Source organism: Oncorhynchus tshawytscha, linkage group LG20, assembly GCF_018296145.1.
Source record: "Oncorhynchus tshawytscha isolate Ot180627B linkage group LG20, Otsh_v2.0, whole genome shotgun sequence".
Lineage (NCBI taxonomy): Eukaryota > Metazoa > Chordata > Actinopteri > Salmoniformes > Salmonidae > Oncorhynchus > Oncorhynchus tshawytscha.
In genome coordinates, this window is record NC_056448.1 from 49,538,069 (window position 1) to 49,561,802 (window position 23,734).

The 23,734-nt window shown below is 43.0% G+C and overlaps 1 protein-coding gene across 1 annotated transcript in view; it reads right to left on the reverse strand.

The window, feature by feature from the left end:
• LOC112219952 (A-kinase anchor protein 2) overlaps positions 1-17,030 on the reverse strand; it is a 28,195-nt gene extending 11,165 nt beyond the window's left edge. Inside the window, exons 1-3 of the mRNA XM_042302048.1 lie at positions 16,989-17,030; positions 16,795-16,860; positions 4,203-6,984 (exon numbers count right to left, since the gene is read on the reverse strand). Coding sequence (XP_042157982.1) covers positions 4,203-6,984; positions 16,795-16,860; positions 16,989-17,030 — 2,890 coding nt within the window. The remainder of the gene's footprint in view (positions 1-4,202; positions 6,985-16,794; positions 16,861-16,988) is intronic.
• Positions 17,031-23,734: the final 6,704 nt, after the last annotated feature.

Genomic DNA, 23,734 nt, shown 5'->3' on the forward strand with positions numbered 1-23,734 from the left:
TCCTATGTTATTGTAGTGTTGACATCTGTTATAGTTGTGTTGACCACGATAGTCCTGTTATTGTAGTGTTGACCACTATGTTATAGTTGTGTTGACCACTATAGTCCTATGTTATTGTAGTGTTGACCACTATGTTATTGTAGTGTTGACCACTATGTTATAGTTGTGTTGACCACTATAGTGCTATGTTATTGTAGTGTTGACCACTATGTTATTGTAGTGTTGACCACTGTTATTGTTGTGTTGATCACTATGTTATTGTTGTGTTGACCACTATGTTATAGTTGTGTTGACCACTATAGTCCTATGTTATTGTAGTGTTGACCACTATATTATTGTAGTGTTGACCACTATGTTATTGTTGTGTTGACCACTATGTTATTGTAGTGTTGACCACTATGTTATTGTTGTGTTGACCACTATGTTATTGTAGTGTTGACCACTATGTTATTGTTGTTTTGACCACTATAGTCCTATGTTATTGTAGTGTTGACCACTATGTTATTGTTGTGTTGACCACTATGTTATAGTTGTATTGACCACTATAGTCCTATGTTATAGTTGTGTTGACCACTATGTTATTGTTGTGTTGACCACCATGTTATTGTTGTGTTGACCACTATGTTTAGTTGTGTTGACCACTATGTTATTGTTGTGTTGACCACTAGGTTATTGTAGTGTTGACCACTATGTTATAGTTGTGTTGACACCTATGTTATAGTTGTGTTGACCACTATAGTCCTATGTTATTGCAGTGTTGACCACTATGTTATTGTAGTGTTGACCACTATGTTATAGTTGTGTTGACACCTATGTTATAGTTGTATTGACCACTATAGTCCTATGTTATATTTGTGTTGACCACTATGTTATTGTTGTGTTGACCACTATGTTATTGTTGTGTTGACCACTATGGTATTGTAGTGTTGACCACTATGTTATAGTTGTGTTGACCACTATAGGCCTGTGTTATTGTAGTGTTGACCACTATGTTATTGTAGTGTTGACCACTATGTTATAGTTGTGTTGACCACTATAGTCCTATGTTATAGTTGTGTTGACCACTATAGTCCTGTTATTGTAGTGTTGACCACTATGTTATAGTTGTTGACCACTATAGTCCTGTGTTATTGTAGTGTTGACCACTATGTTATTGTAGTGTTGACCACTATGTTATAGTTGTGTTGACCACTATAGTCCTATGTTATTGTAGTGTTGACCACTATGTTATAGTTGTGTTGACCACTATAGTCCTATGTTATTGTCGTGTTGACCACTATGTTATACTTGTGTTGACCACTATATTCCTATGTTATTGTAGTGTTGACCACTATGTTATAGTTGTGTTGACCACTATATTCCTATGTTATTGTATTGTTGACCACTGTTATTGTTGTGTTGACCACTATTTTATTGTAGTGTTGACCACTATGTTATTGTAGTGTTGACCACTATGTTATAGTTGTGTTGACCACCATAGTCCTATGTTATTGTAGTGTTGACCACTATGTTATTGTAGTGTTGACCACTATGTTATTGTAGTGTTGACCACTATGTTATTGTAGTGTTGACCACTATATTATAGTTGTGTTGACCACTATAGTCCTATGTTATTGTAGTGTTGACCACTAAGTTATAGTTGTGTTGACCACTATAGTCGTATGTTATTGTAGTGTTGACCACTATGTTATAGTTGTGTTGACCACTATGTTATAGTTGTGTTGACCACTATAGTCCTATGTTATTGTAGTGTTGACCACTATGTTATAGTTGTGTTGACCACTATAGTGTTATTGTCGTGTTGACCACTAGTTGTGTCGACCAGTATATCCTATGTTATTGTCGTGTTTATGTTATTGTAGTGTTGACCACTGTTATTGTTGTGTTGACCACTATGTTATTGTTGTGTTGACCACTATGTTATAGTAGTGTTGACCACTGTTATTGTTATGTTGACCACTATGTTATAGTTGTGTTGACCACCATAGTCCTATGTTATTGTAGTGTTGACCACTATGTTATTGTAGTGTTGACCACTATGTTATTGTAGTGTTGACCACTATGTTATTGTAGTGTTGACCACTATGTTATTGTTGTGTTGACCACTATGTTATTGTTGTGTTGACCACTATGTTATTGTTGTGTTGACCACTATGTTATTGTTGTGTTGACCACTATGTTATTGTTGTGTTGACCACTGTGTTATTGTAGTGTTGACCACTGTGTTATTGTAGTGTTGACCACTATGTTATTGTAGTGTTAACCACTATGTTATTGTAGTGTTGACCACTATGTTATTGTTGTATTGACCAATATGGTCCTATGTTATTGTTATCATGTTGTAGTAACCATCTCTCTCTCTCTCTCTAATCATGTTGTAGTGTAACTGGTATTTTTTTCCGCAGTAATAGCTACTCTAAATTGGACAGTGCATTTATAACAAGAATGTAAGCTTTCAGATGATATGTACCGACATTGTTTGATTCTCTAAAATCTGCGATCGTGAGACAAGGCGCTGCATGATTTACAACTGTCCCATTAACGGGACACCTATCCCAGAGCGGTTCCCCTAAAAAGCAACTTCTCCTTTTGAAAACAGCCTGTGTGGCATCAACATGAGTCAGAAACATATATTCTAGTGTCAAAATTAACTACAAAGTGTAAATAGAATCATTTTGGTCATAAAGTCTGGTCCAAAACTGCAATTTGTGAGATGTAGAAAAAATTATTTTGAAATGAAGGGTATCCTAATAGTTATCCATGTTGTGTCATCGGCAAACTTAAAAAACTTCTTCAGGATTGGTGCGGGACGGTTGTGCTAACGTAGGCTAATGCGATAAGCATGAGGTTATAAGTAACAAGAACATTTCCCAGGACATAGACAAGGTAGCCTAGTGCTTAGAGTGTTGGACTAGTTACCGGAAGGTTGCAAGTTCAAATCCCTGAGCTGACAAGGTACAAATCTGTCGTTCTGCCCCTGAACAGGCAGTTAACCCACTGTTCCTAGGCCTTCATTGAAAATAAGAATTTGTTCTTAACTGACTTGCCTAGCAGAAATACAATGGTTTATCTGATGTTGGCAGAAAGCTTAAATTCTTGTTAATCTAACTCTACTGTCCAATTTACAGTAGCTGTTACAATGAAAGAATATCATGCTATTGTTTGAGGAGAGTGCACATTTTTGAACATGAAAAGATATTAATAAACAAATTAGGCACGATTGGGTAGTCTTGATACAACATTTTGAACAGAAATACAATGGTTTATTGGATCAGTCTTAAACTTTGCACATACACTGCTGCCATCTAGTGGCCAAAATCTAAATTGCACCTAGGCTGGAATAATACATGATGGCCTTTCTCTTGCATTTCAAAGATGATGGTACAAAAAAAATGGTTGGTTTTTTCTTTGTATTATCTTTTACCAGATCTATTGTATTATATTCTCCTTCATTCCTTTCACATTTCCACAATCCTCAAAGTGTTTGCTTTCAAATGGTACCAAGAATATGCATGTCCTTGCTTCAGGGCCTGAACTACAGGCAGTTAGATTTGGGTATGTCATTTTAGGTGAAAATTGAATAAAAGGGTCCGATCCTTAAGTTTCTTTAATGATGGTGTTGGAGTTGTGCCTGGCCATGCAGTATTGAGTGAACAGGGGGTACAGGAGGTGATGTAGTCATATATAATATGTAACAGCATAACAGAACACATTAGATCAACTGCAATCACACTCACACTCGTGGCTGCACAAAAAGAGCTATGAGCAAACTACACCCCAAAATATTCAAGGCTGTTTCAAGTTATCTAGAAGGGTGAGTGACTGTATCTGTGTAGTGTTTTGGCAGAGTGGATTGCCAAACGAATGCACACACAAGAGACACCCACATTAACCCACCCCCTCAAGACAACTCTCGTTTGGCTTCAGTCATGGCCCTTGGATTTCTTATTGACCAAGCTGAGAAAATGAGCCCCCCTATAATACCATCACCAGGGGAACATGAATACAGCCTTCGGGATGGAAATAGTCTGAAGACTTATACAAGGGGACAACTCACATACCAATCAAATGTCAATCAATCACTGATAGACAGTTTTTTTTTCTTACGGGTTGTTTCCAAAAACGGCACCCTATTGTCTACATAGTACAATACTGATGAAAAGAATAAGGTTTCAGACGCAGAAACAGTTACCACAGCTCACCTGGTGCCGTCTTGCTGGTGAGGGTGAGTTTGGTGGGTGGCAGGCTCCCAGAGAGGCTGAGTTTGGCGGGCAGGCTGTTGGTCTTGTGCTTGTCCCTGGGGTTGATAGTCATCGTCTTGGGTCTGCCAGTCTGGTTGGCTCTGGGATCCGGTCCTGACCGCACCGATCCCAGTCTCTGCTTCTTCAGCTCTTTCTCTCTCTCTTGCGCCGCTCGGATCTCTTCCTCGATCATGGACAGAGTCCTCTGCTTCCGGGAGCGCAGCTTGAACGGCCCGGTGCTCTGCTCTGTCTCCTGGGCTCTGGTCGCTGCGGCTGTGCTGCGGAGCTCGGCCGCCTCGGAGTACTTAGAGAAGTAGCTGAACTGGTCCTTTTCACCCAGGGTCCGGGGCAGCTCTGGAGCCTGATAGGGCTCTATGGGACGGGGTAGGATGAGGACAGGAGTGCGGACTGGGACCGGGTCTGGGTTTAGGGCCAGTGAGCGACTGAGTGCGGACTGGATGAGGATCTTAGGACCCCCAGATGAAGTTCTCTGTGGAAGGGGGGCGTAGGTAGGTCTCTCCATCTGGACATAGGTAGGTCTCTCTACCTGGACATAGGTAGGTCTCTCTACCTGGGTTGGGAGGGGCTGGAGCTGGGGTGAAGGAGACTGATGTTGGGTTGGACTTGAATGAAACTGGGCTGGAGGTGACAGTGGCTGAGGTGATGGAGTTGACTGGTACTGGGGTGGAGCTGACTGGAGGGTCTGTAAGGGTGTTGGTGACTGCTGCAGTGGGCTTGGAGGTGAGTGGAGCTGGGGAGGTGGTGGAGAGTGGAGGTCTAGATGTGTGAGTGACTGATATTCTGTTGGTAGTGATGAAAGGTTCCCAGAAAATGGATGTAGAACGTCTGAGTGCCTCATCTGGAGGGGGGGGACCCTCTGCCACTCCTCACCCTGCTGAGACTGGTTCTGATTAATCAGGGCGTGCTGGATGATACTCTGCACCAGCATACCTGCATGGTACTCCAGCTCTTGCTCCGACAGACCCTGACTTCCCTCGTTCTGCTCCCCAGGGGACATGGTGGTGCCTCCCTCCATCTTTCCGTTGACGGGTGTAGTGGACTGTGGGGTGGAGGGGAAGGAGTACTCTCCCAGAGACGTCTCCCCCAGGTAGGAGGCCGACATGGTCTCATTTGACGCCCCGCTGTCGGATACGTTACTCATGCTGAAGTCTTTTGACAGGGTATCCAGCATAGAGTTATCCAGGGACCGCAGGGAAAGCTCATCCAGCCCGGAGTCACATTCCTTGGGGTTGCAGGAGGACAGAGAGGCGCTGGGGCTGTGGAGGGAGGAGGAATGATGCTGGAGGGGCAGAGGATCCTTCTCATCTTTTATGATGGTCATGACGGCCCTGGCGCAGGTAAAGTCTCCGTCTCTGTATCTGTTCTCCATCGAGGCCTCCCTGGGACCACTATTACTGGGCTCTCCCTGTCCCAGCCCCAGACCCAGGACCCTCCCCACGGTAGAGGTGGGGGACTGGGACCCTTCTGGGCTGCAGTAGATCCTCTCTGTCCGGACTGTTGTGGTGGTTGTGTCGCTGTCCTCTAGTGGTGAGTCCTGGTAACTGCTGTAGCCCACAGTGACGTAATCGGAGGATCGCTCCACGTGGATCACGGTGTCTGGTGATCTGGAGAAGTGCTTGGCCGAGTTGGGAGCTGTGACCTGTGACCTCTCGGCTGCCTGCTGCCTTGCGTGTTCCATCTGGAGGAACTGCTTCCTGGCGGTAGAGAAGTCCATCTGCTCCACCAGGATGTCCTCCTTGGTGCTCTGGAAGAGCTCGGGCGTGTCGCGGCCAGCCTCAGGGTCAGCATTAGAATCCAAGGTCATGGAGTACTGGGCGTACATCTGGGACATCCCACCAGTGAACTCTGACCTCCTCTGCTGCTTCCTCTCCTCGTACTTCCTGTGTGACTCTAGTTTGTCTGGCTCAAGCTCCTCCTCCAGACTCTTCTCCTGAGGAGGGTTCCACCACTTTGTCCCCATGTCTGGGTTCTTCTTTACCGCCTGGCCCCTGATCAGCTCCAACCTCTCCCTCTCCAGCTCTACCACCTCCTCCGAGGGACGCACCTTCTTCACGCGCACTTCCTTCTCACATGGGTCAAACAGCTTGGACGGCTTCTTCTCCTCCTGGAAGGCCCGCAGCTCGAAACGAGCTTCCTTCTTGATGGTGGTCATAGTGGGGGATATTGTCTCTCCTCCCTGCTTCCTGTAGTTCTCCTGCTTTCCTCCCATTGGCCCAGAGTGGCCATTGGGCCTGGTGTTATTGGTATTGTTGGTGTAATTGACATCCTGGTGTCCAATGAAGATAGTCTGCTTTCTCCCCTCTACTATGACCTCATGGCATGTTGTGTCTGTGTTGGAGATGTTGACAGATGGTCCAGTCCCGTCGATGTTGACCTCCCTGGGGTGTTTCTCAGTGGTCGCCTTCCCGTTAGAGGGTGATGGCGTGGTATCAACCCCGGGGTCACAGCAGTTAGCTTCCAACACCTCATCTAGGTAGGCTATCTCATGAGCTACCTCAATGTCCAGGGGCTGGGGCTGGTGTTTGTTGCCCTGGCCGTTGAGCCCTTGGCTGGGGTAGCAGCTCTCAGGGTGGGCCTCCACCTCCATGGTGCTGGTGGTTGTACTGCTGTCTCCTCCAAGCGCTGAGATCACACTAACAGAGTTGAGGAAACCGACACTCTTTCTCTCCGTTCTGTCTCTCTTCAGATCACCACTGCCATCCTCTGATGCCTTGGAGGACTTCTGGAAGACAAAGAGTGTTCGATTATTAATGTTCTGTCTTGGCAATGAATGTACAGTGGATGTGTCCAAAATGGACCCCTATTCTCTTTATAGAGCTCTATTTTACATTTGGGACACGTGGATTTCTTTATCAGATAGCATCTGGGGATTTCTGAAAGAATAAATATCAATTCATTTTTATTCTGTCCGGGCGTGGCGTAGCATAGCAGTACTTAGCGTCAGTTAATCAGGTTGTAGCATAGCAGTACTTAGCATCAGTTAACCAGGTTGTAGCATAGCAGTACTTAGCATCAGTTAATCAGGTTGTAGCATAGCAGTACTTAGCATCAGTTAACCAGGTTGTACCATAGCAGTACTTAGCATCAGTTAACCAGGTTGTAGCATAGCAGTACTTAGCATCAGTTAACCAGATTGTAGCATAGCAGTATTTAGCATCAGTTAATCAGGGAGTAGCATAGCAGTATAAACCAGGGCATAGCAGATAAGTATTTAGCATCAGTTAATCAGGGCGTAGCAGATAAGTATTTAGCATCAGTTAATCAGGGCGTAGCATAGCAGTATTTAGCATCAGTTAATCAGGGCGTAGCATAGCAGTATTTAGCATCAGTTAATCAGGGCGTAGCATAGCAGTATTTAGCATCAGTTAATCAGGGCGTAGCATAGCAGTATTTAGCATCAGTTAATCAGGGAGTAACATAGCAGTATTTAGCATCAGTTGATCCGGTTTTGGGGAAGAACATGATAAACTAAACCACTTCTTCTATTTGAAACCAAACAGGAAGTACTGGGAATAATGAAGAGAATGAAATCCGATAACATTTAATGTTGTCAGAATGTTCACTTATATGCTGATGATATGCTCATGATATGCTGATGATATGCTGATGATATGCTGATGATATGCTCATGTGCTCTATACAGCAGGTTAAAATAAACTCTCCAAGAGTATTTTAAGACTTTACAAAAATGGTTTCTAGCAAATAATTTGGTTTTAAATCAGACAAACTCCTATATCTTGCTGTTTGGTAAATGCCAAATAATAAACTCCACTGCTGGCATTAAAAACAAGTCATGGAAAAATGCTGTGTTTGAAATATCTGGGTTTGAGGATAGATTCTGATCTTTTAGAAAGCATCTCACATTTAGCAGTGTCTCTGACGCAGGCGTAACTTTTTTTATTTATTTTATTTCACCTTTATTTAACCAGGTAGGCTAGTTGAGAACAAGTTCTCATTTACAACTGTGACCTGGCCAAGATAAAGCAAAACAGTGTGACACAAACAACACAGAGTTACACATGGAATAAACAAACGTACAGTCAATAACACAATCGAAAAGTCTGTATACAGTGTGTGCAAATGAGGTAAGGAGGTAAGGCAATAAATAGGCCAATAGTGGCTAATTAATTACAATTTAGCTATTTACACTGGAGTGATAAATGAGCAGATGATGATGTGCAAGTAGAAATACTGGTGTGCAAAAGAGCAGAAAAACAAAAACAAATATGGGGATGACTTCCCCTCTTCCCTCTCTTCCCTCCCTCTCTACCTTCCCCTCTCCCCTCCCTCTCTACCTTCCCCTCTTTCCTCCCTCTCTACCTTCCCCCTTTCCTCCCTCTCTACCTTCCCCTCTTTCCTCCCTCTCTACCTTCCCCTCTTTCCTCCCTCTCTACCTTCCCCTCTTTCCTCCCTCTCTACCTTCCCCTCTTCCCTCCCTCTCTACCTTCCCCTCTTCCCTCCCTCTCTACCTTCCCCTCTTCCCTCCCTCTCTACCTTCCCCTCTTCCCTCTGTCTCTACCTCCCTCTCATTCCTCTGTCTCTACCTCCCTCTCATTCCTCTGTCTCTACCTCCCTCTCATCCCTCCCTCTCTACCTCCCTCTTATTCCTCTGTCTCTGTCTCTACCTCTGCACCTGTACACAGCCCATCTGTAAGTAGCCCATCCAACTACCTCATCCCCATACTGTTATTTATTTTGCTCCTTTGCACTCCAGTATCTCTACTTGCACATTCATCTTCTGCACATCTATCACTCCAGCGTTTATTGCTCAATTGTAATTATTTCACCACTATGGCCTATTTATTGCCTTACCTCCCTTATCTTACCTCATTTGCACACAATGTATATAGACTTACTCTATTGTGTTATTGACTGCATGTTTGTTTTATTCCATGTGTAACTCTGTTATTGTATGTGTCGAACTGCTTTGCTTTATCTTGGCCAGGTCACAGTTGTAAATGAGAACGTGTTCTCAACTTGCCTACCTGGTTAAATAAATGTGAAATGCAGTATATTGCAGCACATACGAATTACAAACACTTGTACAGATATCTAATATCCAAGCACAGTCAACTACTACAAGTTATTTGCAATAAGAGGCATTCCTGAGGAGGAAATGCTCCTAAAACGGAGAATAAAATCCATATTTCACCAAAACACTTTTTATCTTCTGTTGAGATTAGACAGGTTAAAATTCAACAGTCTGGGGCTGAAAGGAAGACCCCTCTGTCTCTGTCGTGTGTGTGTATGTGTCTCTCTCGTGTGTGTGTGTGTGTGTGTGTATGTGTCTCTCTCATGTGTGTGTGTGTCCCTTCTCTGATGTTCTGTGACCCTGAATGCTACAGCAGCGTCTTCCTCTGGATGTCAACACAACTACACAGCTACAAAAGGGGCCCTAAACACACACACACACACACACACACACACACACACACACACACACACACACACACACACACACACACACACACACACACACACACACACAGTCACACACCTCAAGGCCAACCTCTCTCACCCTGAGTTGATAATGACATTAACAGTCATGTGAAACTCGTCAGTCACACAGCACAGAAATCACCCACGTTAATGTAGCCTAGCTTCAATAGATAGAACATCACCCACGTTAATGTAGCCTAGCTTCAGTAGATAGAACATCACCCACGTTAATGTAGCCTAGCTTCAGTAGATAGAACATCACCCACGTTAATGTAGCCTAGCTTCAGTAGATAGAACATCACCCACGTTAATGTAGCCTAGCTTCAGTAAGATAGAACATCACCCACGTTAATGTAGCCTAGCTTCAGTAGATAGAACATCACCCACGTTAATGTAGCCTAGCTTCAGTAGATGGAACATCTAGATGGAACATTTGTACTGCAGACATCTCTGCTACTTTTACTACTTGCCAGTAGCACTTGCCAGATGTTAGCATGTTACAGAGATGTTAGCATGTTACAGAGATGTTAGCATGTTACAAAGATGTTAGCATGTTACAGAGATGTTAGCATGTTACAGAGATGTTAGCATGTTACAGAGATGTTAGCATGTTACAGAGATGTTAGCATGTTACAGAGATGTTAGCATGTTACAGAGATGTTAGCATGTTACAGAGATGTTAGCATGTTACAAAGATGTTAGCATGTTACAGAGATGTTAGCATGTTACAGAGATGTTAGCATGTTACAGAGATGTTAGCATGTTACAGAGATGTTAGCATGTTACAGAGATGTTAGCATGTTACAGAGATGTTAGCATGTTACAGAGATGTTAGCATGTTACAGAGATTTCTGTAAGTCTTTAGCTGACACTCTAGGATTCTTCTTGACCTCATTGAACATTCTGTGCTGTGCTCTTGCAGACATCTTTGCAGGACGGACACAAGTTTCTCCATGTATAGACAATGTGTCTTACCGTGGACTGATGAACATCAAGGCTTTTAGAGATACGTTTGTAACCCTTTCCAGCTTTATGCAAGTCAACAATTCTTAATCTTAGGTCTTCTGTGATCTCTTTTGTTCGAGGCATGGTTCACATCAGGCAATGCTTCTCGTGAATAGAAAACTCATGTTTTGTGCGTGTTTTTTATAGGGCAAGGCAGCTCTCACCAACATCTCCAATCTTGTCTCATTGATTGGACTCCAGGTTAGCTGACTCCTGACTCCAATTAGCTTTTGGAGAAGTCATTAGCCAAGAGGTTCACATACTTTTTCCAACCTACACTGTGAATGTTTAAATTGTGTATTCAATATAGACAAGAAAAATACAATATTGTGTGTTATTACTTTAAGCAGACTGTGTTGGTCTATTGTTGTGACTAAGATGAAGATCAGATCAAATTTGATGACCAATTTATTCAGAAATCCAGGTAATTCCAAAGGGTTCACATCATTTTTCTTGCCACTGTACATTGTTATTCAATCATTTCATCAATACTGCTTGTCAACAAGCATCTGTGTAGCCAGGAGCTAAAATAGAACTTGGTTCTATTTGTGATGCTCAACTCGCTGCAAGTCCGGCCTCTCCCATCTCCTCATTGGTTTATAGGAGAATATACCCACGTGCCATCTCCTCATTGGTTTATAGGAGAATATACCCACGTCCCATCTCCTCATTGGTTTATAGGAGTATATACCCACGTGCCATCTCCTCATTGGTTTATAGGAGAATATACCCACGTCCCATCTCCTCATTGGTTTATAGGAGAATATACCCACGTCCCATCTCCTCATTGGTTTATAGGAGTATATACGTGCCATCTCCTCATTGGTTTATAGGAGAATATACCCACGTCCCATCTCCTCATTGGTTTATAGGAGAATATACCCACGTCCCATCTCCTCATTGGTTTATAGGAGAATATACCCACGTGCCATCTCCTCATTGGTTTATAGGAGAATATACCCACGTCCCATCTCCTCATTGGTTTATAGGAGTATATACCCACGTGCCATCTCCTCATTGGTTTATAGGAGAATATACCCACGTCCCATCTCCTCATTGGTTTATAGGAGTATATACCCACGTGCCATCTCCTCATTGGTTTAAAGGAGCATGTACCCACGTGGGTGATAGAAAAGTCCACCCTCCAGTCCAGTTGATAAAGTACCTCCACGTCACATGGTTACAGTTACAAAACCTGCTGCAACACAAGCTTCTTCATCTGCCCACACAACCTAGAGCCCCAAGCACTTTACACACTTCCAGCAACACACTTCCCTCCTCTCTCTCCTTCCCTCTTCTCTCTCCCCATCCCTACTCTCTCCCCTTCCCTCATCTCTCTCCCCTTCCCTCATCTCTCTCCTCTTCCCTCCACTCTCTCATCTTCCCTCCTCTTTCTCCCCTTCCCTCTCCTCTCTCCTCTTCCCTCCACTCTCTCCTCTTCCCTCTCCTCTCTCCCCTTCCCTCCTCTCTCCCCTTCCCTCCTCTCTCTCCCCTTCTCTCCTCTCTCTCCCCATCCCTCCTATCTCTCCCCATCCCCCTCTCTCCTCTTCTCTCCTCTCTCTCCCCTTCCCTCCTCTCTCCTCTTCCCTCTCCCCTTCCCTCCCCTTTCTCCCCATCCCTCCTCTCCTCTTTCCTCCACTCTCTCCCTTTCCCTCCTCTCTCTCCATTTCCCTCCTCCCTCTCCCCTTCCCTTCCCTACTCTCTCCCTTTCCCTCCCCTCTCTCCCTTTCCCTCCCCTCTCTCCCTTTCCCTCCTCTCTCTCCCTTTCCCTCCTCTCTCTCCCTTTCCCTCCACTCTCTCCCTGTCCCTTTTCTCTCCCCTTGCCTCCTCTCCCTTTCCCTCCTCTCTCTCCCTTTTCATCCTCTCTCTCCCTTTTCATCCTCTCTCTCCCTCTGGTATTGACTGACTGACTGGTATTGGTCCTCTGACTGACTGGTATTGGTCCTCTGACTGACTGGTATTGGTCCTCTGACTGACTGGTATTGGTCCTCTGTCTGACTGGTATTGGTCCTCTGTCTGACTGGTATTGACTGACTGACTGGTATTGGTCCTCTGACTGACTGGTATTGGTCCTCTGACTGACTGGTATTGGTCCTCTGACTGACTGGTATTGACTGACTGACTGGTATTGGTCCTCTGACTGACTGGTATTGACTGACTGACTGGTATTGGTCCTCTGTCTGACTGGTATTGACTGACTGACTGGTATTGGTCCTCTGTCTGACTGGTATTGACTGACTGACTGGTATTGGTCCTCTGACTGACTGGTATCGGTCCTCTGACTGACTGGTATTGGTCCTCTGACTGACTGGTATTGGTCCTCTGACTGACTGGTATTGGTCCTCTGACTGACTGGTATTGGTCCTCTGACTGACTGGTATTGGTCCTCTGACTGACTGGTATTGACTGACTGACTGGTATTGGTCCTCTGACTGACTGGTATTGACTGACTGACTGGTATTGGTCCTCTGACTGACTGGTATTGCCCCTCTGACTGACTGGTATTGGTCCTCTGTCTGACTGGTATTGGTCCTCTGACTGACTGGTATTGGTCCTCTGACTGACTGGTATTACTATATTTAGTAGTATTACTCTACCACTATATTAATATTCTACTAGAAGTATTACTCTACCACTATGAATATATTAATATTCTACTAGAAGTATTACTCTACCACTATATTAATATTATACTAGAAGTATTACTCCACCACTATATTAATATTCTACTAGAAGTATTACTCTACCACTATGACTATATTAATATTCTACTAGAAGTATTACTCTACCACTATATTAATATTCTACTAGAAGTATTACTCCACCACTATATTAATATTCTACTAGAAGTATTACTCTACCACTATATTAATATTCTACTAGAAGTATTACTCTACCACTATATTAATATTCTACTAGAAGTATTACTCTACCACTATATTAATATTCTACTAGAAGTATTACTCTACCACTATGACTATATTAATATTCTACTAGAAGTATTACTCTACCACTATATTAATATTCTACTGGAAGTATTACTCCACCACTATATTAATATTCTACTAGAAGTATTACTCTACCACTATATTAATATTCTACTAGAAGTATTACTCTACCACTATATTAATATTCTACTAGAAGTATTACTCCACCACTATATTAATATTCTACTAGAAGTATTACTCCACCACTATATTAATATTCTACTAGAAGTATTACTCTACCACTATATTAATATTCTACTAGAAGTCTTACTCTATCACTATGACTATATTAATATTCTACTAGAAGTATTACTCTACCACTATATTAATATTCTATTAGAAGTATACTCCACCACTATATTAATATTCTACTAGAAGTATTACTCCACCACTATATTAATATTCTACTAGAAGTATTACTCTACCACTATGACTATATTAATATTCTACTAGAAGTATTACTCTACCACTATATTAATATTCTACTAGAAGTATTACTCTACCACTATGACTATATTAATATTCTACAAGAAGTATTACTCTACCACTATATTAATATTCTACTGGAAGTATTACTCCACCACTATATTAATATTCTACTAGAAGTATTACTCTACCACTATATTAATATTCTACTAGAAGTATTACTCTACCACTATATTAATATTCTACTAGAAGTATTACTCCACCACTATATTAATATTCTACCTGAAGTATTACTCCACCACTATATTAATATTCTACTAGAAGTATTACTCTACCACTATATTAATATTCTACTAGAAGTCTTACTCTATCACTATGACTATATTAATATTCTACTAGAAGTATTACTCTACCACTATATTAATATTCTACTAGAAGTATTACTCTACCACTACATTAATATTCTACTGGAAGTATTACTCCACCCCTATATTAATATTCTACTAGAAGTATTACTCTACCACTGTATTAATATTCTACTAGAAGTATTACTCTACCACTATATTAATATTCTACTAGAAGTATTACTCCACCACTATATTAATATTCTACTAGAAGTATTACTCTACCACTATATTAATATTCTACTAGAAGTATTACTCTACCACTATATTAATATTCTACTAGAAGTATTACTCTACCACTATATTAATATTCTACTAGAAGTATTACTCTACCACTATGACTATATTAATATTCTACAAGAAGTATTACTCTACCACTGTATTAATATTCTACTAGAAGTATTACTCTACCACTATATTAATATTCTACTAGAAGTATTACTCCACCACTATATTAATATTCTACTAGAAGTATTACTCCACCACTATATTAATATTCTACTAGAAGTATTACTCTACCACTACATTAATATTCTACTGGAAGTATTACTCCACCCCTATATTAATATTCTACTAGAAGTATTACTCTACCACTATATTAATATTCTACTGGAAGTATTACTCCACCACTATATTAATATTCTACTAGAAGTATTACTCCACCCCTATATTAATATTCTACTAGAAGTATTACTCCACCCCTATATTAATATTCTACTAGAAGTATTACTCTACCACTATATTAATATTCTACTGGAAGTATTACTCCACCACTATATTAATATTCTACTAGAAGTATTACTCTACCACTATATTAATATTCTACTAGAAGTATTACTCTACCACTATATTAATAAACTAGTATTTCTACCACTATGACTATATTAATAAGTATTACTCTACCACTATATTAATATTCTACTAGAAGTATTACTCTACCACTATATTAATATTCTTAAGTATTATCCACCACTATATAATATTCTACTAGAAGTATTACTCTACCACTATATTAATATTCTACAAGAAGTATTACTCCACCACTATATTAATATTCTACTAGAAGTATTACTCTACCACTACATTAATATTCTACTGGAAGTATTACTCCACCACTATATTAATATTCTACTAGAAGTATTACTCTACCACTATATTAATATTCTACTAGAAGTATTACTCTACCACTATGACTATATTAATATTCTACTAGAAGTATTACTCTACCACTATATCAATATTCTACTGGAAGTCTTACTCCACCACTATATTAATATTCTACTAGAAGTATTACTCTACCACTATATTAATATTCTACTAGAAGTATTACTCTACCACTATATTAATATTCTACTAGAAGTATTACTCTACCACTATGACTATATTAATATTCTACTATAAATATTACTCTACCACTATATTAATATTCTACTAGAAGTATTACTCTACCACTATGACTATATTAATATTCTACTGGAAGTCTTACTCCACCACTATATTAATATTCTACTAGAAGTATTACTCCACCACTATATTAATATTCTACTAGAAGTATTACTCTACCACTATATTAATATTCTACTAGAATTATTACTCTACCACTATATTAATATTCTACTAGAAGTATTACTCTACCACTATATTAATATTCTACTGGAAGTATTACTCCACTGCAGTACTTAAAAAAACAGACAAGTATTTAACTAGGCAAGTCAATTTAAGAACGAATTATTATTTACAATGACGGCCTACCGGAGAACAGTGGGTTAACTGCCTTGTTCAGGGGAACAGCGGGTTAACTGCCTTGTTCAGGGGAACAGTGGGTTAACTGCCTTGTTCAGGGGAACAGTGGGTTAACTGCCTTGTTCAGGGGAACAGTGGGTTAACTGCCTTGTTCAGGGGAACAGTGGGTTAAACTGCCTTGTTCAGGGGAACAGTGGGTTAAACTGCCTTGTTCAGGGGAACAGTGGGTTAACTGCCTTGCTCAGGGGAACAGTGGGTTAAACTGCCTTGTTCAGGGGCAGAAAGACAGATTTTTACTTAATTAGCTCTGGGATTTGATCTTACGGTTACTGGCCCAACACTCTAACCACTTGGCTACCTGCCACCCTCCTCTGCCTAATGCTAGCTGTTGTCCTGTTTCCTCTCTGTCCTCGTGTGTAAAAGACCAGCCAGCTAGCTGCAGTACTTACCCTGCGTAATGATAGCTGTTGTCCTGTTTCATCTCTGTCCTCGTGTGTAAAAGACCAGCCAGCTAGCTGCAGTACTTACCCTGTGTAATGATAGCTGTTGTCCTGTTTCATCTCTGTCCTCGTGTGTAAAAGACCAGCCAGCTAGCTGCAGTACTTACCCTGCGTAATGATAGCTGTTGTCCTGTTTCCTCTCTGCCAGAGCCTTTTCCTTTCCTGTACAATAGCCCTCCTCTTTTTCCTCTCCTTCCACAATGCCTCTTCTCTCCCCGTCACATTCCTCTCCTGCCCCTGCCTCTCTCCAAGCTGTGATGTCATGGGCGCGCAGGCAAAGAGGCGGAGGGTCTGGCTTAACAAGAGTGTTCCCTCTCTTCCCCCTCTCCTCCTCCCTCTCCCCTCTCTCCTCCCTCTCCCCTCTCTTCCCCCTCTCCCCTCTCCCCCTCTCCTCTCTCTTCCCCCTCTCCTCCCTCTCTCCTCCCTCTCCCTTCTCCTCCCTCCTCCTCCCTCTCTCCCCTCTCCTCCCTCCCTCCTCTTCCCTCTCCCCTCTCCTCCCTCTCCCCTCTCCTCCCTCTCCCCTCTCCTCCCTCTCCTCCCTCTATCTCCAGAAGACAGAACCCCCTCCAGATAAAGATCCTCTCTGTACAGGAGAGCGAAGGCCCTTAAACAGCCCTCCACACCCTAACCCCCTCTCTGTGAGGGCCCTTAAACAGCCCTCCACACCCTAACCCCCCTCTCTGTGAGGGCCCTTAAACAGCCCTCCACATCCTAACCCCCCCACACGCCCAAAACATCCAGCCCTGTGGTCTCCCCTCCTCCCTGTGTAGGAGCTTGTGAGCCAGACCCCCCCTCCCTTCCTCCGTAGCAGGCTGGACTGGGCACGCTGTCACAGCTTCGCTCTCCATGATGAGGAAAGGGGGGGAGGATACAGATTGGGCTGGGAGTGGGACAGTCAACTCAAAGGCATTTTCCCATTTTCCTCCGGCCACATTGACCAAAATACTTTGCCTTCTGTTTCAGTAGAATGTTGTATATTGATGACTGCTATGCTCCATGGTATCAGACAGGAAAGGTGTGTTTTGTTTATCAGTGTTGTGCTGGGTGATGAGATCAGCAGTAACCAATGCCTCCGTCCATCTCACCTCTGCTCTGCTCTCTCCTGTCCGGTCCGGTCCTCTCCTGGCTCAGATAAGGTGTCAGGTGACTAAGTGGGAGCTGGTGTGTGTGTGTTCACTTTCTATTTGAATTCCAGGTTCACTTTCACTGCCTCTAATCTAAATTCCAGGTTCACTTTCACTGCCTCTAATCTAAATTCCAGGTTCACTTTCACTGCCTCTAATCTAAATTCCAGCTTCACGTTCACTGCCTCTAATCTAAATTCCAGCTTCACTTTCACTGCCTCTAATCTAAATTCCAGCTTCACTTTCACTGCCTCTAATCTAAATTCCAGCTTCACTTTCACTGCCTCTAATCTAAATTCCAGCTTCACTTTCACTGCCTCTAATCTAAATTCCAGCTTCACTTTCACTGCCTCTAATCTAAATTCCAGCTTCACTTTCACTGCCTCTAATCTAAATTCCAGCTTCACGTTCACTGCCTCTAATCTAAATTCCAGCTTCACGTTCACTGCCTCTAATCTAAATTCCAGCTTCACTTTCACTGCCTCTAATCTAAGTTTCAGCTTCACTTTCAGTTTCCTTACATCTCTGCTACGGAGCAGAACAGAGATAGTTATATTCCATGTGGAAGAACACATGTCATCATGACTAACTCTAACGTGTTGAACTACACTGAGTGGACAAAACATTAAGAACGCCTGCTCTTTCCATTGACACAGACTGACCAGGTGAATCCAGGTGAACTCTATGATCTCTTATTGATGTCACCTGTTAAATCCACTTCAATCAGTGTAGAAGAAGGGAAGGAGACAAGGTTAATTAAAGAAGGATTTTATGACTCGGGACAATTGAGACATGGATTGTGGATGTGTGCCATTCAGAGAGTGTATAGACAAGACAAAATGTTGAAGTGCCTTTGAACGAGGTTTGGTAGTAGGTGCCAGGCGCACCGATTTGCATCAATGAATGACAACAAACACTTAATTGAAGAATCTCTACTGTTGACCAATCACAGACGAAGGGGCGTAGACTGTGACTATCGAATTTCGACAAGCCTCAAGAAAAAAATATATAGTTTGCTCAAACGGGTAATTAAAAAATGTAAAAACCCTGCTGTACACCAGAACTAACGCAAAATGTCCCAAAAAGGTCATAATATACACACAAACTGTTTGGACTGCGAAGAATACGGTAAACTCCACTGTAACGTGTTAACGCACTGAAGCAGGGAGAGACAACATGTCTGTCACAGAAGAGGGGATCTGGGACAGCGACCTTCATGGTTACAGAATCCACAAGTTCCTGCTCGTTAGCAAGAACAACAAGCTACTAATTATTGTCTTTTAAAGTCCTTTTAAAATAGATACTCTGCTATAAATGTTTTTTTTTTTAAGTTACTGTTTAAAACGTATTTAGTCACATGATTTCCACATTGGAACAACAGTGAATAGTATTACTGTTTAACACACAGTAGGCATCACCACCTTAGAGCCAGTAAACCAGCGTGCAGTGTCACCTTAGAGCCAGTCATGCCAGCTGAGTGAGGGGAGAGGGGGCCTCAAGCACCAGAACTCACCGAGGAACACCAGGAGGACTGGGGGAACCAAACTAAATGACCAGACTAAAACTGGGAAATTTAGGAATGCTTATTTTCTTCACCTCACTGTTAGGAATACAGTCACACAACACAACATGGCCTAGACACAGGAAACTACACAACACAACATGGCCTAGACACAGGAAACTACACAACACAACATGGCCTAGACACAGGAAACTACACAACACAACATGGCCTAGACACAGGAAACTACACAACACAACATGGCCTAGACACAGGAAACTACACAACACAACATGGCCTAGACACAGGAAACTACACAACACAACATGGCCTAGACACAGGAAACTACACAACACAACATGGCCTAGATACAGGAAACTACACAACATGGCCTAGATACAGGAAACTACACAACACAACATGGCCTAGATACAGGAAACTACACAACATAGCCTAGATACAGGAAACTACACAACACAACATGGCCTAGATACAGGAAACTACACAACACAACACAACATGGCTTAGATACAGGAAACTACACAACACAACAAATTAATGTATGTTCACTGGATTTTCAAAAGAGATGCGTGTGTCTCCGTGTGTGTGTCAGAAAGAAATTGGGTCAGAGCAGATAGATCAATTAATGAGCACAGGGCCCTTTGGCTTCTGATTATACTGTGTTGACCATCCCCTGATTATACTGTGTTGACCATCCCCTGATTATACTGTGTTGACCATCCCCTGATTATACTGTGTTGACTATCCCATGATTGTACTGTGTTGACTATCCCCTGATTGTACTGTGTTGACTATCCCATGATTGTACTGTGTTGACCATCCCCTGATTATACTGTGTTGACCATCCCCTGATTATACTGTGTTGACTATCCCATGATTATACTGTGTTGACTATCCCATGATTATACTGTGTTGACCATCCCATGATTATACTGTGTTGACCATCCCATGATTATACTGTGTTGACCATCCCCTGATTATACTGTGTTGACCATCCCCTGATTATACTGTGTTGACCATCCCCTGATTGTACTGTGTTGACTATCCACTGATTATACCGGCTCCGACTCTTGACGGATGTAACAGGGCTGGCAAACTTTTACAGACTACAAAGGGAAGCCCAGCCGAGAGCTGCCCAGTGACACGAGCCTACCAGATGAGCTAAATAACTTCTATGCTCGCTTCGAGGCAAGTAACACTAAAACATGCATGAGAACATCAGCTGTTCCGGATGACCGTGGGATCACTCTCTCCGCAGCCGATGTGAGTAAGACCTTTAAATGGTCAACATTCACAAGGCCAGGCGGATTACCAGGACGTGTACTCCGAGCATGCGCTGACCAACTGGCAAGTGTCTTCACTGACATTTTCAACCTGTCCCTGACCAAGTCTGTAATACCAGCATGTTTCAAGCAGACCACTATAGTTCCTGTGCCCAAGAACACTAAAGTGACCTGCCTAAATGACTACAGACCCGTAGCACTCACGTCTGCAGCCATGGAATGCTTTGAAAGGCTGGTCATGGCTCACATCAACACCATTATCCCAGAAACCCTAGACCTACTCCAATTTGCATTCTGCTCCAACAGATCCACAGATGATGCAATCTCTATTGCAGTCCACACTGCCCTTTCCCACCTGTACAGAAGGATTACCTATGTGAGAATGCGTTCAACACCATAGTGTCCTCAAAGCTAATCACTAAGCTAAGGACCCTGAGACTAAACACCTCCCTCTGAAACTGGATCCTGGACTTCCTGACAGGCCACCCCCAGGGGGTAAGGGTAGGTAACAACACATTCGCCACGCTGAACGTCAACACAGGGGCCCCTCAGGGGTGCGTGCTCAGTCCCCTCCTGTCCTCCCTGTTGACCCACGACTGCATGGCCAGGCACGACTCCAACACCATCATTAAGTATGCCAATGGCACAACAGTGGTAGGCCTGATCACCAACAACGATGAGGCGGCCTATAGGGAGGAGGTCAGAGATCTGGTAGTGTGGTGCCAGGACAACAACCTCTCCCTCAACATGATCAAGACAAAGGAGATGATTGTGGACTACAGGAAAAGTAGGACAGAGCACGCCCCCATTCTCATCCAGCTAGATCCCACAGTGAAAGGTATAGTAACCTCATGCTACTGCATGAGTCCAGCTAGATCCCACAGTGAAAGTAGGAATAGTAGCCTGTAAGCCACCTGGGGACAGGGTGCAGAGCTAACAGAGCTGTTGCCAGATAATTTAATGTTAATTTATCTCCCATAATCCACCTCCAACTTCATTTTAGAGAATTTGGTAGTACGTCCAACTGGGCTCACAATCGCAGACCACGTGTAACCATGGCAACCTAGGACCTCCACGTGTAACCACGGCAGCCTAGGACCTCCACGTGTAACCACGGCGACCCAGGACCTCCATGTGTAACCACGGCAACCTAGGACCTCCACGTGTAACCACGGCGACCCAGGACCTCCACGTGTAACCACGGCAACCTATTACCTCCACGTGTAACCACGGCAACCTAGGACCTCCACGTGTAACCACAGCAACCCAGGACCTCCACATCCGGCTTCTTCACCTGCGGGATCATCTGAGGAGGGGAAGGGGTACTGAGGAGCGTTTCTGTCTGTAATAAAGCCCTTTTGTGGGTTAAAACTAATTCTGATTGGCTGGACCTGGCTCCTCAGGCCTATGCCCTCCCAGGCCCACCCATGGCTGAGGCCCTACCCAGTCATTTGAAATCCATGGATTAGGGCCCGTGGAATTTATTTTAATTGACTGATTTCCTTCTATTAACTGTGACTCAGTAAAATCTTTGAAATTGTTTAATGTTGCATGTATATATTTGTGTGCTCAGTATAGCTTCAGTATAGTACTCCATGAGACTTTTTCAACTGAACCTGAACGATCCAAATAAAATCCATTGATTCTTCCCAACGAGCTTCTTCAGCCACCAATTGTGCAAGTTCTCCCACTTAAAAAGATGAGAGAGGCCTGTAATTTTCATCATAGGTACACTTCAACTATGACAGACAAAATGAGAAGAAAAAAATCCAGAATATCACATTGTGGGATTTTTAATGAATTTATTTGCAAATTATGGTGGAAAATAAGTATTCCTAATTTAAGTGGGAGAACAATTGGTGGCTGACTAAATACTTTTTTGCCCCACTGTATATGTCTGTTGTATAAAGTAGGTCTGACCTCAACAGATCCAGGAGGTTCTACTGTCTATGTGTCTGTTGTATAAAGTAGATCTGACCTCAACGGATCGGTGTACGAATGCTTTTAACCTCGTCTGTCATCTGACAGTGTTCTCCATTTGGGACGGACCAGAGGCCTCTTTTTATTTTTATCTCAGTCTAAAGAACGGTACTGTATGGGGATATTGTACCCTGTTAAGTTGACTATCTGGATAGTGCCATCTGTCTGGCGATCCATAACATAGTCCAGAGTACAACAGGATAGAAGGTAGTATTTCTATAGACGTAAGCATTGATTGTGGTGTCTGGACAGGTCTCCTCTATGGTCAGTCTAATCACAGTGCCAGGGCTGGACAGGTCTCCTTTATGGCCAGTCTAATCACAGTGCCAGGTCTGGACAGGTCTCCTCTATGGTCAGTCTAATCACAGTGCCAGGGCTGGACAGGTCTCCTCTATGGTCAGTATAATCACAGTGGTTCCCTGCTGGTTCTCTCCAGACGTACCTAGGACTTATGACATCACGTAGGAGGTAGGACCAGAGTACTGATGCCCCAGTTAGGCTTGTGTAGCCAGTGGCATACTTTCCCTTTTGCTGTAGTCATCAGCTGTAGCCCACCCCCCTCCACACACACTGGTCACCATTTCAGCAGAGCTGCTAAAGAACACTCATATCCCACTTCACACTGCATGCTGGGAGGCTGTCTCTCTCTGGGTGGCTTTAACATCCTAACTATAGTGACTGGCTGGCTCTATCATCCTAACTGTAGTGATTGGCTGGCTTTAACATCCTAAATATAGTGATTGGCTGGCTTTAACGTCCCAAACTGTTGTAATTAGCTGGCTCTATCATCCTAACTGTAGTGATTGACTGGCTCTATCATCCTAACTATAGTGAATGGCTGGCTTTAACATCCCAAACTGTTGTAATTAGCTGGCTCTATCATCCTAACTGTAGTGATTGGCTGGCTATTACATCCTAACCGCTGATTGGCTGATTCTAACATGGCCACTTCCTGTGCTGGTGTTTCTCACTCTAGTGTTAAAGTGTTCCCTTGGTCTGGAACTCAAATGGCACCCTATTTTCTACATAGTGCACTACTTTTGACCGGTGCCCATTGGG